Genomic DNA, 13,143 nt, shown 5'->3' with positions numbered 1-13,143 from the left:
AAACAACCAGCTGATCAAAACATACTTTATTCATTTAAAAATCACAGGTTTTGTTTGTTTTACTAGGTATAAAAACTTTAATAAGGAGAAAACAGTTTAAACAATTGCACCACCTAGTGTTGATTACATCTCTGCATCGTCCTCACTCTTCAGTTTGTTCCGGAGGCTGTTGGGAGAAAAACAAAACAATGATGTCACTCATTTAGGTCGATTAGCAGCATAATAACCAGGTGTTTCATCATCAGATCCAGCCCCTGGACTGAATGACATGTGTTGCCCATCCTGAGCCACTTTGTTGGACCTGAAGGGGATCCATGTTAAAAAGTACCCACTGCTATGTTTTCTTAAAAAATAAATAAATGTGATTATGTTAGTATGTTGCTATTACAGTGACCAGCAACTTGGAAACACCTGAATTCATCAAATTAAATATTGTGGTCCTGTTCCCTACCTGCTGAGGTAGGAGTGTACATCGGAGAAGCCGTGGTACTGAACCAGTGGGAGCAGGATGCCAGTCGGACAGCGGCCCTCACGCTGGCGGCAGAAGCTGCAGTTGCAAATGCCACGACAGGGAGGGCACTTCCACTCCTGAGAAGATAACCAAATGGTTAAACACTTAAAAATGTAATGATGGCGAAACAAAGCTTCATGAAGCAAATTGATTCGCAAAAGGGATAATTTCTCGAGGCTTCATGTGCCCCCCCTGCAGATATCTCAACCATGTGATCTTTGATATACTGTATTTTGCTAACAATTTCTTTTTATTATTAAACATTGAATTGTCAGGCTCACTATGTGCCCCAGTTACTCAGTTGAGCAAATGAAAAAGAAAAAGGATTTAGACCATAAGACCTTCAAAGACAAATGTCCATGTGAAGACTTGGACTTGATTGGAACAAATAAAAAAAATAAATAACTACCGGTATCAATCATGCCCTTAAAGCCATCTATATACCTTTGGTATTTAACATCTGCCCCTCACGCATGTCTGAACACTTACTGACAGCAAATACTGAAACAATGTGTGCAAAATGCACATTTAGTGCATCTACACAGCTGTAGAAAATGTGTTGGTGTGTCAGCAGTCTGACCGGATCAAGCAGCGCCTTCTTGACATCCTCTCCGTATCTGTTCCTCAGACACGGCCCACAGAACTGACCCAGAATCCCACGACAGTCTTCACTGCGGCAGCACGTCTTGGTGTCGACAGTCTTCTGACGGCACTGATGACATGTGGTGCCCTGAAAATACACAAAGAAACCTAAATGAGACGGTGGACAGGTACACTGACATTTTATAACATGTCATGCATTTAGTTGTTTCACAAACATCAGGACTCCGAACCAGAGCTGGTCAGTGGACCCTGATTTGGGCGACAAACTAACCTGATATTGGCACAAATCTTTCAAAAAAAGAACAGTAGGTAGAAAATCTGCCTCTGAGAACTCACTGTGATTCTGTTGTAGACTTTATCAGTTGTGTTGTCTGCGACCAGCTGAATCTCGTCCTCTGTGATGTCCTCAACAGGACGGATACAATAAGGCTTGGACCGCGGGGCGCCACGGCGCTGTGGGTATCGACGTACCTGGAACACAAAGACAATGATAATGATTTATTTAGGTTGAAGTTTTACACAGAAATTGACAACACCGATTAAATTTGCTAAACGCAGACCTACAAAAAGATATGCACATGATCACCTCTCCAACCATTAGAAAAATAGAGTTTACAACACACTGGTACAAATATAAAGACTACACGTTTCTCTTTCATTACTCAGTTTTTGTGAAAGCTTGTATACTATGGCTCAGGGACAATACAACAGCCAGATAGTAGTCTTAAAAAAACAAAACACAATCCAACAGCATGTTATATACACTGCTAAGAAAAATGTTTTTGTAAACATTTTCAATTTGTCCTTGATACATGACTGTGCTGCTGACCTCCTGCAGCTCCTCCTCCAAGCTGAACTCCACTTCTTCCTCCTTTGGGGCAGAATGATCCTCACCTCCCCCCATAGAGCGAGTCCGTCTGCGAGACGCCCGCTCTGGGTTCTTCCTGAACTCTCCTCCAGCTGCACCAGAGCGCCGCGGACGCTGCAGGCAATGGTAGATAAAAATCGCCTAAGTACATACCGTCCCCTCCAACACTATTGGAACAGCGAGGCCAATTCCTTTATTTTTGCTGTACACTGAAAACAATGGGGTTTGACATCAACAGACGAATACGAGACAAAAGATCAGTCTTTCAGCTTCTATTTCCAGGTATTTACATCTAGATCAGTTAAACTTAGAAGATAGCATTGTTTTTAACAGAACACCACCTTTTTAGGTGAGCAAAAGTATAGAAACAGAGACTTAAAATAGTGTGAAAAGTGAATAATATCTAATATTTAGTTTCAAATCCTTTTCTTGCAATAACTGCATCAAGCCTGCGACCCATTGACGTCGCCAAGCCTTTGCATTCTTCTTTTGTGAAGCCTCTCCAGGCTTTCACCGCAGCCTCTTTCAGTTGTTTGTTTCGGGGGGTTTCTCCCTTCAGTCTCCTCTTTAGCAGGTAAAATGCTCAATAGGGTTTCAGTCTGGAGATTGACTTGACCAGTCGAAAACCTTCCACTTCTTTCCCCTGGTGAACTCCTTGGTTGTTTTGGCAGTGTGTTTTGGGTCGTTGTCTTGCTGCATGATGAAGGATCTCCCCATCAGTTTGGTTGCATCTCTCTTTAAATTGGCAGACAAAATGTTCCTGTAGACTTCTGAGTTCATGTTGCTGCTGCCATCATGTGTTGCATCATCAAAGAAGATCAATGAGCCCGTCCCAGAAGAAGCCATGCGAGCCCCAGCCATGACATTACCTCCACCGTGTTTCACAGATGAGCTCGTGTGATTGGGATCATGAGAAGATCCTTTCTTTCTCCACGCGTTAGCCTCTCCATCACTTTGGTAAAGGTTCATCTTGGTCTCATCAGTCCATAAAACTTTGTCCCAGAACTTTTGAGCGTCGTCTCTTTACTTTTTGGCAAATTTCAATCTGGCCTTCCTGTTCTTAATGCTAATGAGTGGTTTCCATCTTCTGGTGTAGCCTCTGTACTTTTGTTCCCAAAGTCTTCTGTGAACGGTGGATTGTGAAGCCTTCACTCCTGCCCTCTGGAGGTTGTTGGTGATGTCACTGACAGTTGTTTTAGAGTTTTTCTTTACAGTTCTCACAATGTTTCTGTCATCAGCTGCTGATGTTTTCCTTGGTCTACCAGTTTGACGTCTGTTGCTCAGTACACCAGTGGTGTCTTTCTTCTTCGGGACATTCCAAATGGTTGTACTGGCTATGGCCAATGTTTGTGCAATGGCTCTGATTGATCTTCCATCTTCTCTCAGTTTCAACATTGCTTGCTTTTCTCCCACAGACAGCTCTCTGGTCTTCATGTTGGCTACACCTTTAAAACTATAAAAGCAGTCTGTACAGGCAAAACCCAAAGCTGAAACTGAGAATAGACATTCAGTGCCATTTATTGTTTGAACTATCGATGTACACCTGGGCAACAAAAACCACCTGTCAGTAAATAAAAGATGCTATCTTCTAAGTTGTTTAACTGATCTAGATGTAAATACCTGGAAATGGAAGCTGAACGACTGATCTTTTGTCTCATATTCATCTTTTGACGTCAAACCCAATTGTTTTCAGTGCACAGCTAAAATAAAGGAATTGGCCTCGCTGTTCCAATAGCTTTGGAGGGGATTGTAGGTCCATTTAGAAATACTACAAAAACCTTGCTGGTGTGTGAGACATTGTTTTTAATCATCTTCTACTCACAGAACCTCGCTCTTTTGTCTTCTGTTTGCCTGCTTGTTTATTCAGAATCCCTACACCTCCTGGCATCTTCTGCAGGTCTGCCATCAGCTGAGCCAACTGTTAGAAAACAGGGAGGATAAAAAGGATTAGATTCATGGTTAAGTTAGGGAAGTTTTTCAGCACTTGAAACTAAAAGTATTTGTTTTACATTACACCAATATCACAATTTTAGTTGATTTCCATTGATATTCAAGTCAAATTCATGTGTCCTGTACCAACACCTCTGACTTTTGTCTGGTTCTACTATATGCAAAAAAAAGTTTAAACATAGTAGCTGTAGATGTAGTAGATAATAGCGCTCTCTTTGGTGTATGTATACAGAGAGTGTGAACTTTCATTTTGCTGGGTATTCTTAGGCTCTACATTGGGAACCACAGCTTTAAATACATTAGTTAAATCAGTCTGTCAGTTTTCAAATAGTACAATACTGTAAATGGTCAGTGTGTTTCTGGTTTACCATTGCTTTGTTGGCCTTGATGTTCTGTTCTCTCTTGTCCAGAAAAGAAGTGGGTGCATCTTCTGCTGAATCAGATCCGCGCTCTTCAGGAGACAACAGAGCCACTGCCATCTCCTCATCTTCAAATTTAACACGTCTCTTCTTTGCCCGAGTGGTCTTTCCTGCCCACTTCACCCCTCTCTTTATTGTCCTATTTTCTTCCTCCTCTGCCTCCTCCTCATCAGTGGACTGCTGGGTAGAAGGAGTGGAGCGGAGAGCCACCCTCAGCCTGAAGGTCTTGGCACCAGAACATGGTTTAGATGTGGCCTTCTGCTTCTTGGGGGAAAGGTCAGGCTGGGCTTCATCTTCCTCTTCATCTTCCTCTTCCAAATTTGAATTCTGATGGAGATAATTTCTCATTTGGATCGTGATACATCTCTTACACCTTAGTTTTCACAGTTAAATTAATCTGTTTTAGTCTAAACTTCTTGTTGTAGCAGAATATAAAAAAAACATAGTATGTAAACTGCATGTAAGTATCCCTACAGTTCCCAATTTGATAGCGTTATATCATAAATTAACCAAACTAAGTGTCTTTTTCTAAGTTTAACAAAAGGTTAATGTTTACCTTTCCAATCTGATGTTGGGTTTGGAAATATTAAAGCTTTATTGCTCACCTTATTGCAGTGGTCGCTGATTTCGCGGTCAGAAAAGCCGTAAAATGTTCGCTCATTTTCAGAGTCATCCGCAAAAACATCGGCTAACGCTAGCTTTTTTGTGATGGCCTTCATTCCTAAAACCCCTGCCTGACGAAATATATAACAACAAACGAAACTTTAAAATGTTTTAGGGTCATGTGTAGTAGGGTTTTAGCCTGATAATTAAGTAATATTAAGTTGATTTGCCCTTTTTATTCTGGGACCCACTAGCTTCCGAAGTGTAGCTGCTATGGCCGCCCGCTCCGCAGGTACCTGTCTAATTAATCTGATTGAAAACTAGGTGTGTCCGTTTTGACGCTCTGGGCAGCACGAATACACAGAGTTAGCCTCGGACCCATGGATCGGACCGTATTCCTTATAAACTCCGCCCTCAAGGGGTGAACTAAAATGAAAACCACAGCCTTTCAAGACATAAAAATAGTGGCAGTTAGTGATAATTAAAATGTGTTATTGTCGGTTAACTTTAAAGCTACGTAATAAAGAGTGTATCCAAGACAGTCAAAATCCCCATCCACCAAAAACTAAACAATAAAACAATTTAAATAATAAATAATAATTTAAAACAAAAGGTAAAACAGTTTTAAAATACTCAGAGAGCTAAATGCTAACATTCTCACAATGGCAGCTAAAATGCACGTTCATGTTTATCACGTGCACCATGTTAGTTGAACATGTTAGCATTACATTACTAGCTAAACACAACTGGAGATTGAATTTTTACAAAGTGTATTTATTTATTTAAGTTAGTCTTGTAAATTTTACAAGACATGGGGGCAGGAATTCAGATAAAAAAGCATATAGGGTAGGCTATGTATATTTTTGGAAAACATAGTTTCTCCATCATTTTTCTTTACATTTGATTTGAGTCTTGCAAATAGAAATGTAATCAGTTATTTGATCATAAACCAAACAAGTATAGGCTACATTTAAAAACATAATGATGACCTAGCCATAATTTTGACACGGTAATGGGAATTTGTGAATCAAAAAGTAATCATCAACTTCAATCATCAATCAACTTTTATCTAATGCTTCATAATTTAGATTTAGTCCTGATTATGGCATATCATCACTTCTGTTATTTTCCTTTTATTATTCGGCTACTGTTTGTTTTTTTAAGGGACCAATAAAAAAACCACTAGATGTTTTTATTGAGTTCAAGTGCCTCTTTCTGTGGCCCCAGTGAATTTGTCTAAAACACCTTTGATTCTTTAAGTTTACCTGTAGCCCAAAACACCCCACTTGAGTGCTGTTGATATTCCTTAACAGTGGGAGATGATTATGTTGATAAATGTCCTGTATTCCCACAGCCCATTGTGTGGCAGGCAGAATATGTTGGAGATGCAGGTGTGTGGCAGTGGGAGTGATGTGGGGAAACGTGGGAAACTCCTCTCACATTCCCAGGACTGATAAATACTCACTCCCCTGCTTGGCCAGTCCCGGCTCAGAGATACGATGATCCTGCAACAGTGGTGGCTGATTTTGGCTGTGGGTGAGTGAGATGGCTTTCAAAAAAAAATCTTCCTCCTTTGAAACTACTGAACTGCATGTGTATGTATTTCTCTCTGTCTATTGTTTTTGGCCTGCTGTAACTCCTAACCATAATAATGCAATGCTCATCCTTCCCTCCATTTGTAAAAGCCATATTTTAATCATGCAGGGAAATTGTAGTTACATATATATCTACCTCCTTTGAGTCTTGTTTTTGGCCTATAATTAATGCTGCATGGGTCAATAAATGCTACCAGTGTATTCCCTTTAACTACAGTGCTGATAACATGTTCCTGGAAAGAGTGTTTCTTGAGTGGATTAAATCCCCTGCATCAGCAAGCATCAGGGAAACACTTGATGAGAACGGATCATTTGAACAGTAATTCACTGAAAGTATTCACAGTCAGGAACATTGTAACAGCAGCAATCTATTGGGAATATTGTGGCTCCTGATAAGATGGACATTTGGGCTTCTTGACTTACCCACATGCAAATCATGCATGGCCAAGTCATAATACTATGTCTACAGGCAAACCTTAGACTGAGCTCATTCTTTCAGCAATTCAGCAAGTCTAATTGTTTCAGCTTAGTCGTGCAACTGAAGTTGATTGTCTGTGTAAATACATACAATAAATGTAAAGACATTCTATGTGATATTGACTCTAATAAATTATCTTGTGAAGATTATGAAGATTAGTTTTAGACACTCTTAAAATGAATGATAAAGCTGTATATTGTAGTTAAATATTTACTTTAAACAACAATTTAGATCATATTGTTAGCCAGAAAGACAAACTATGAGTACAATAGTAGAAAATAAGTTTAAGATTATTGCTCTAATTTGCTAGCATTATAGAGTACAAGTGTCACAATAAAGCCCAGATCACAATGATCACAATAACCCGAAAGAAAAGGTTATTTTTGCCCAACTACAGCATCTGTTTGTCTTTCTTCCTCCTCCCAGAATGCATCTTTATATGCATCTCCGGCCAGTCTTTTCCTCAGAAGAGACAATGTGCATTTCAAGTGACTCCTCAGAACAACAAATACACAACTGCTGGCATTGTGAATGGGCCGGTGCAGCTCTGTGAGAACACCCAATGCTGCGTGGGCTATTTTCTGATCATCGATGGCCAGCCAGAGGTCGATCTTCTCGGTAAGAAACCGTAGTAAAACGTCAAATATCTGGACTAGTACTTCTGGACCAGTCCGCATGGTCTAGATTCTTTTCTTGTACCGTTATAAGAGTCATACACATTTCTTATTTACTCCTCAAACCCATCATTACATTAAACTGGTTAATTGCCTTATTGTTTATAATGTATTACGTATGTAGTCGAGCCTGCAGGCTTAGTATGATTCTCATCATTTTTTTTTTTCATTTGTGTCTATCGTGTTACTGATTTCTTTTGTTGCAGCTTGTGATATGGCTGAAAAGTCTTGCCCAGACGCAACCTGCAAGGCACAAACACGCTACAACAGTCGCCTCATTAAATGTGTGTGCAACACAGACCTCTGCAATAGCAACATCACTTGGACCCCTGAGTCGCAAGAGCTTCGAGCCACCTACTCTTACTCTGTAGGTATGATGAGATTGCTACCTAATCACTGAAAATCACTGGCAACCAACATATTTGATAAAATAATATCCTGACATTGTACCAGAGTAAGGTATTGTTTTCGTCCAGATAAACCACCTTCTTCTCCCTCATCAATTTTAAAATTGGAAGATCCTCTTAGCCTTTTGTTCAGATAATATCGTATGTTTGCTCTTTTTATTTGACATGCTGTAAATTCACTTAATAACGATACATGTAAAGTAATAAACACACTCGATTGTCTCAGAAGAGGTGTTATTTATCATTCACATATAACATAAACAGTTTGTTTTCTTCTTAGAAAGCATGAAAGCGGCTGTAATAATTCTGACTGGAACTTTGCTCGTCCTGTGCTTCCTGCTGATCGTTGCAGCCAAATGGAGAACAATAACAAAAGAGAAAAGTACGATTTCTTTTGTTTTCAACATCAAGATAGAAAAGCAAAAGTCTGACTGTCTACTTAGTGGACAACAATGGGAATTACATATAATTTGACTGTGCTGATTGGAGAATGCATTAATGTAGCAGTATATCTTAACAGCTGTTCTTGTCACAGTGATCGGTGACATGATATAAAGGAACTCATGTTGTTGCTATTGCGAAACACAGGAGCAGAACATGGGGGTTAAACTAGAATATATCAAATGCCTTTACAGTACTTTAACTGTTGTTGTTTGAAAAGGAGTTTATTGTCTTGATTTAGGTCTTGTTTCTGGGTCAAATACCCTCTCTGCTTCTCGAAGGATTAGAGAAAAATATTGTTCAGCCACGTTTCCACGTTTTCTAAACTCTGACTCAGTTCTCATGATGTTTGACCTTGTAACTGTTTCATTCTCTGTGATAGACTGACCTTGGTGTTTATCTCTTCTCGAACACTCCCTTACCTCTGTCCTTTGTTTGTTACGCTTCAAGAAGATTCAGTCACGCTAGTTTCAAATTAATAGTGACTTTACTGTCATATTTCCTTAAATGAGTGTGTGTTAATTACAAGAGCTGTCTACTTTACTTGTTTTAGAGGAGAATCCCCCCTCCCTGGATGATTACAGTGTGTCACGACTCTGTTCCTGCCAAACAACAAAAACCTCTGAGATTGACATTGCTGACATTGAACTACAGCAGGTAAGCCCATATATGGATGTATTCTGTATGGTGTGCAAAATATTATAAATCATTCAGTTAAGTGATATATCTAAACATTTTACCTGTATGATCACGACCTTGTCAGATCGTGGGCCTCGGGCATTTTGCAACTGTTTGGCAGGGGAAATACCAGGGATCCATGGTGGCCGTGAAAGTTTTCCCTGCACGCTGGAAACAGATATTTACTGCAGAGAAGGAGGTTTATGAGCTACCACTGATGAAACATGCTGGCATCGTCAACTTTCTGGGCTCTGGGAGGAAACCCGATGGAGACAGTTGGCACATTGTCCTGCAATTTGCTGAATGTGTGAGTTAAAGAGTTAATTGTGTGTTTTCCCATTTTCTGAGAGGTCAAAAGTTATTCAAGGAAAAAGGTGAAGGAACAGAAGAAAGAGTTAGAGTAAGGAAGCAAAGAAAGGGGTTTAAGGGTTTGACTCTTTGAAGCAATTTAATTTTGAAAATCGTGAAATTGTACCACTACTGAATGCTTAAAGCGGCTATAATCAATCATTTTTATAATAACAATCAAATGATAATGTGAAGACAATGCTCATAGTGATGAACCTACAGAGACTAATCACCTGAATCTGCAGCTCTCCTCAGCTCTACGGCGCCTTTAGTGAGTTTCAGCTCATTGGTAAGATGTCTGTCCTGCAGCAGCAGGCAGCTGGCGTCAGTGAAGAAGCTACATGATTACTACACTCGTATCTTTATTGTACACTTGTGGCTTTAAACGCTTTAATGTTCACATCATTAGACATAAGTAACTGGCATCCCTTTGATTTCAGGGTTCTCTTCACTACTATCTGTGTAATCACACCACCAACTGGATGTTTTCCCTGAAGCTGTGCCAGTCTTTATCACAGGGAATTTCCTATCTCCACTCTGACCTTCACAGACATGGTATTGGCCAGAGTGTGTGTGTGTGTGTGTGTGTGTGTGTGTGTGTGTGTGTGTGTGTGTGTGTGTGTGTGTGTGTGTGTGTGTGTGTGTGTGTGTGTGTGTGTGATTCATGATTATAAACATGAAGCAGGCTTCATGGCTAAACAGGCTTGTGTGTCTTTCTTGATTTATAAAGTCCAATGCATTTAAATATCCAAACAAATCAGAAGATTCTTATTATTACACATGTGTGTCTTCTCTTGCAGATGTGCATAAACCTCCTGTGGCCCACAGAGACTTCAGCAGCTCCAACGTGCTCGTGAGAGCAGATGGTACCTGCGCCCTGTGTGATTTTGGATGTTCAACCATTCTGCGATTTTGTTCAGGACAGGGCCGCTGGCAGAGCCACGCGACAAACATGGAGGTGAGACCCAGGCGGAGCCAAAACGTATTATTGTTGATTCACGGTACAGTGAAATCCTAAAGAAAGTTATCTTTGTGCAAAGTGGCTTCTTTTGTGATCATTAGAATTTCTCCTAGAATAAATGAGTGCAGAGGGACAACATCTGAAACATGAAAAACAACAAATTCACATTACTATCCATCTGCAGGGTCATGCTCAGCTGGGCACGCTGCGCTACATGCCCCCTGAGATCCTGGAAGGCTCTGTAAACCTAAGAAATAGCTGGTGTCTCATGCAGGGGGACATCTATGCTCTGGCCCTGCTGCTTTGGGAGATCTGGATGCGCTGCTCGGATTTATTTGAAGGTAAACTTGATCAGATCATGCAAAGCCATCGCCATTCAGATGGGTTTCCAACTCTGTCCATCTTTAAAACTGCTACTGTAATCCACAGAAACTCTGTACTTCATTTAGATTTAATTCAGATATATTGTACATATTTGTTATATTTATATTTCTTGACATTTTGTACTTGAATGTTTAAATGTTCTCTTACTATGTTTATGTTATGCATCAATACACCAAAGCAAATTGTGTGAAAACCTACTTCGCGATTAACCGGATTTTGATTCTGAATTTTGTTCTCACTGTACTTTAAAAAAAGAAACACTTACCTGAGGTTGATCTGTATAATCAGCTGTTTCTGCACTGCTTGGATTAACTTTACCTACTGTATATCGTGGCACTAAATGGATGTTAAAATTCATGCGAATGTCTCCATCTGCAGGCGATATTGCTCCACAGCATCTGCTGCCTTATGAATCTGAGCTGGGAGCCAACGTAACACTGGAGAGCCTCGTCAACTACGTGTTCCACATGGACAAGAGACCTTCCATACCTAAACACTGGGAACTGCTACCACAGGTAATCTTACACAGGTGCTTCTCACTTGAACATACCGTTTTTTGTATTGGCTAAGTAGCAATGAAGATAAATGTACTGGATTACTCCTGAACATGTGTATGATCCTAAATTAAGTTTGGCAATTTATTGTCTTATTATCACAACTTCCAGGGATCTGTGCTGCAGGAGCTCCTGACTGATTGTTGGGACTGTGACCCGGATGCTCGACTGACTGCTCAGTGTGTTGTGGACAGGTTAATGTCTCTTCAGTCTTGTTGCTCTACATAACTTTTATACTTGTTTTAATCTACATATCAAGCTTTTGCACTGTTTTTCTTTGTGTTACTACTTCTTAGCTTTTTAGTTTTTGTCATCAGTTTGAGCTGCATAGATAGCCCCTTGTTAAAGTATGCCTTCTTCTTCTTGGACTTGTTCTCATTACGCTCTTTTTTTCTATTAAATACTTACAACTGGATTAATAAATGGTGATCTAGATACATTATAAGAATTGAAATGTGTGTTTTTAATGGCATAATAAAATGATTGTTTTTGAGAGAACTAAAATAAATGTTATTCCTTCACTGTCAGCAGTGAGCACATACATGCCTTTTTTCCTGGATACATTTTTGACATGTCACAGTAGAATAAGCACAATGAAGGTAATGAAATGTAATTGAACTGCTTTGATTTACTGGTATTGTGCATGCAGGCTCAATGTCACACTGTCATGACTTACTGGGACACTTGAATCATCATTAATGTTATTAGTAACACCTGTGCTTTTCCTAAAAATTGTCTCCTGTGAAAAGGTCCTTTACCTCGAACCCTAAATCGAACACAGCCGTCATCATTGTTACTAACTGCAGCTGTGCTTTTCATATCATGACATGTCAAAATGCTTGCTGTAAAAAGTTTGATTGGTAAAACAATAAAAAATAAATAAAAGATTGTTGCTCATCGATTGGTTGGTAGGTGATTTTAGAAGTTACTTTAGTCAAAACCTTTGATGTTTTTGTCAGAATCACGTTGATGAAAGCTTTAGAAATCCCTGTGTTGTATGCTTAGCTGTTTATATAACTGTTGATCCATGATCAAGGGGTGGTGGTGGTGATGGCCTAGTGGTCTAGTGATACGCCATCCAAACAGAACTCCAGGGCTGCCACCATTGTGCCCCTGACCAAGGTAACCCCAAGTTGCTCCAGGGGGATTGTCCCTGAAGTTAGTTGCTGTAAGTCGCTCTGGATAAGAGCGTCTGTTAAATAATATATATATATATATATATATATATATATATATATATATATATATATATATAATAATAATAATAATGATGTCATGGATTTATGTTTATTACTCAGTAATATCAAGTTAGGTGTATGTGTGTGTCATGGCAAACACCATATCACTTTGGTACATGCCTCCTGGGCACTGCTGAGTTGCCCTTAAGCAAGGCACCGGACCCCCACACTGCTCCCTGGGGGCTGTATGTATAATAGCTGCCCACTGCTCCTCATACTAGGATTTCACTGTGTGTGCTGTGCTGTGTACATGTGTGATATCCTTTGTACCACGGAAACACGTTGATCAACTTTTTATTCATAGCTGTCTGGACTTGCTTTTACGTAAATAACGGGTGTGTCTTCCCAATGCATTTTGTTTGCTGCCTCCCTGCAGATGAATGCGGAAGACAAACAGGGATCTCAGAATTTCACGCACAATCTGAAGCAAG

At 39.9% G+C, this 13,143-nt stretch overlaps 2 protein-coding genes across 4 annotated transcripts; one reads left to right on the top strand and one right to left on the bottom strand.

Moving 5' to 3' along the window:
- Positions 1-11: 11 nt before the first annotated feature.
- LOC115008158 (cell division cycle-associated protein 7-like) lies at positions 12-5,326 on the bottom strand. The gene is made up of 8 exons (XM_029431521.1): positions 4,957-5,326; positions 4,301-4,678; positions 3,805-3,900; positions 1,944-2,096; positions 1,451-1,585; positions 1,092-1,241; positions 452-588; positions 12-166 (listed from the first exon to the last, which is right to left on the bottom strand). The coding sequence occupies exons 1-8, from the start codon at positions 5,068-5,070 to the stop codon at positions 124-126; spliced, it is 1,206 nt and encodes a 401-aa protein (XP_029287381.1). The 5' UTR covers positions 5,071-5,326; the 3' UTR covers positions 12-123.
- A 997-nt stretch (positions 5,327-6,323) lies between these two features.
- Positions 6,324-12,332, top strand: LOC115008153 (bone morphogenetic protein receptor type-2-like). Of its 3 annotated transcripts, none has more exons than XM_029431505.1 (11): positions 6,324-6,490; positions 7,454-7,645; positions 7,908-8,072; positions 8,389-8,490; positions 9,103-9,206; positions 9,313-9,534; positions 10,016-10,130; positions 10,376-10,533; positions 10,721-10,877; positions 11,299-11,435; positions 11,586-12,332. In XM_029431505.1, the coding sequence occupies exons 1-11, from the start codon at positions 6,454-6,456 to the stop codon at positions 11,700-11,702; spliced, it is 1,506 nt and encodes a 501-aa protein (XP_029287365.1). In that variant the 5' UTR covers positions 6,324-6,453; the 3' UTR covers positions 11,703-12,332. The 3 variants fall into 3 exon arrangements, with proteins under 3 accessions (XP_029287365.1, XP_029287366.1, XP_029287367.1); XM_029431507.1 differs by having other exon boundaries at positions 6,455-6,486; XM_029431506.1 differs by lacking the exon at positions 8,389-8,490.
- The last annotated feature ends 811 nt before the right edge of the window (positions 12,333-13,143 follow it).

Source organism: Cottoperca gobio, chromosome 5 (assembly GCF_900634415.1).
Source record: "Cottoperca gobio chromosome 5, fCotGob3.1, whole genome shotgun sequence".
NCBI classification, from domain to species: domain Eukaryota; kingdom Metazoa; phylum Chordata; class Actinopteri; order Perciformes; family Bovichtidae; genus Cottoperca; species Cottoperca gobio.
This window is presented reverse-complemented; position numbering and strand designations above follow the sequence as displayed.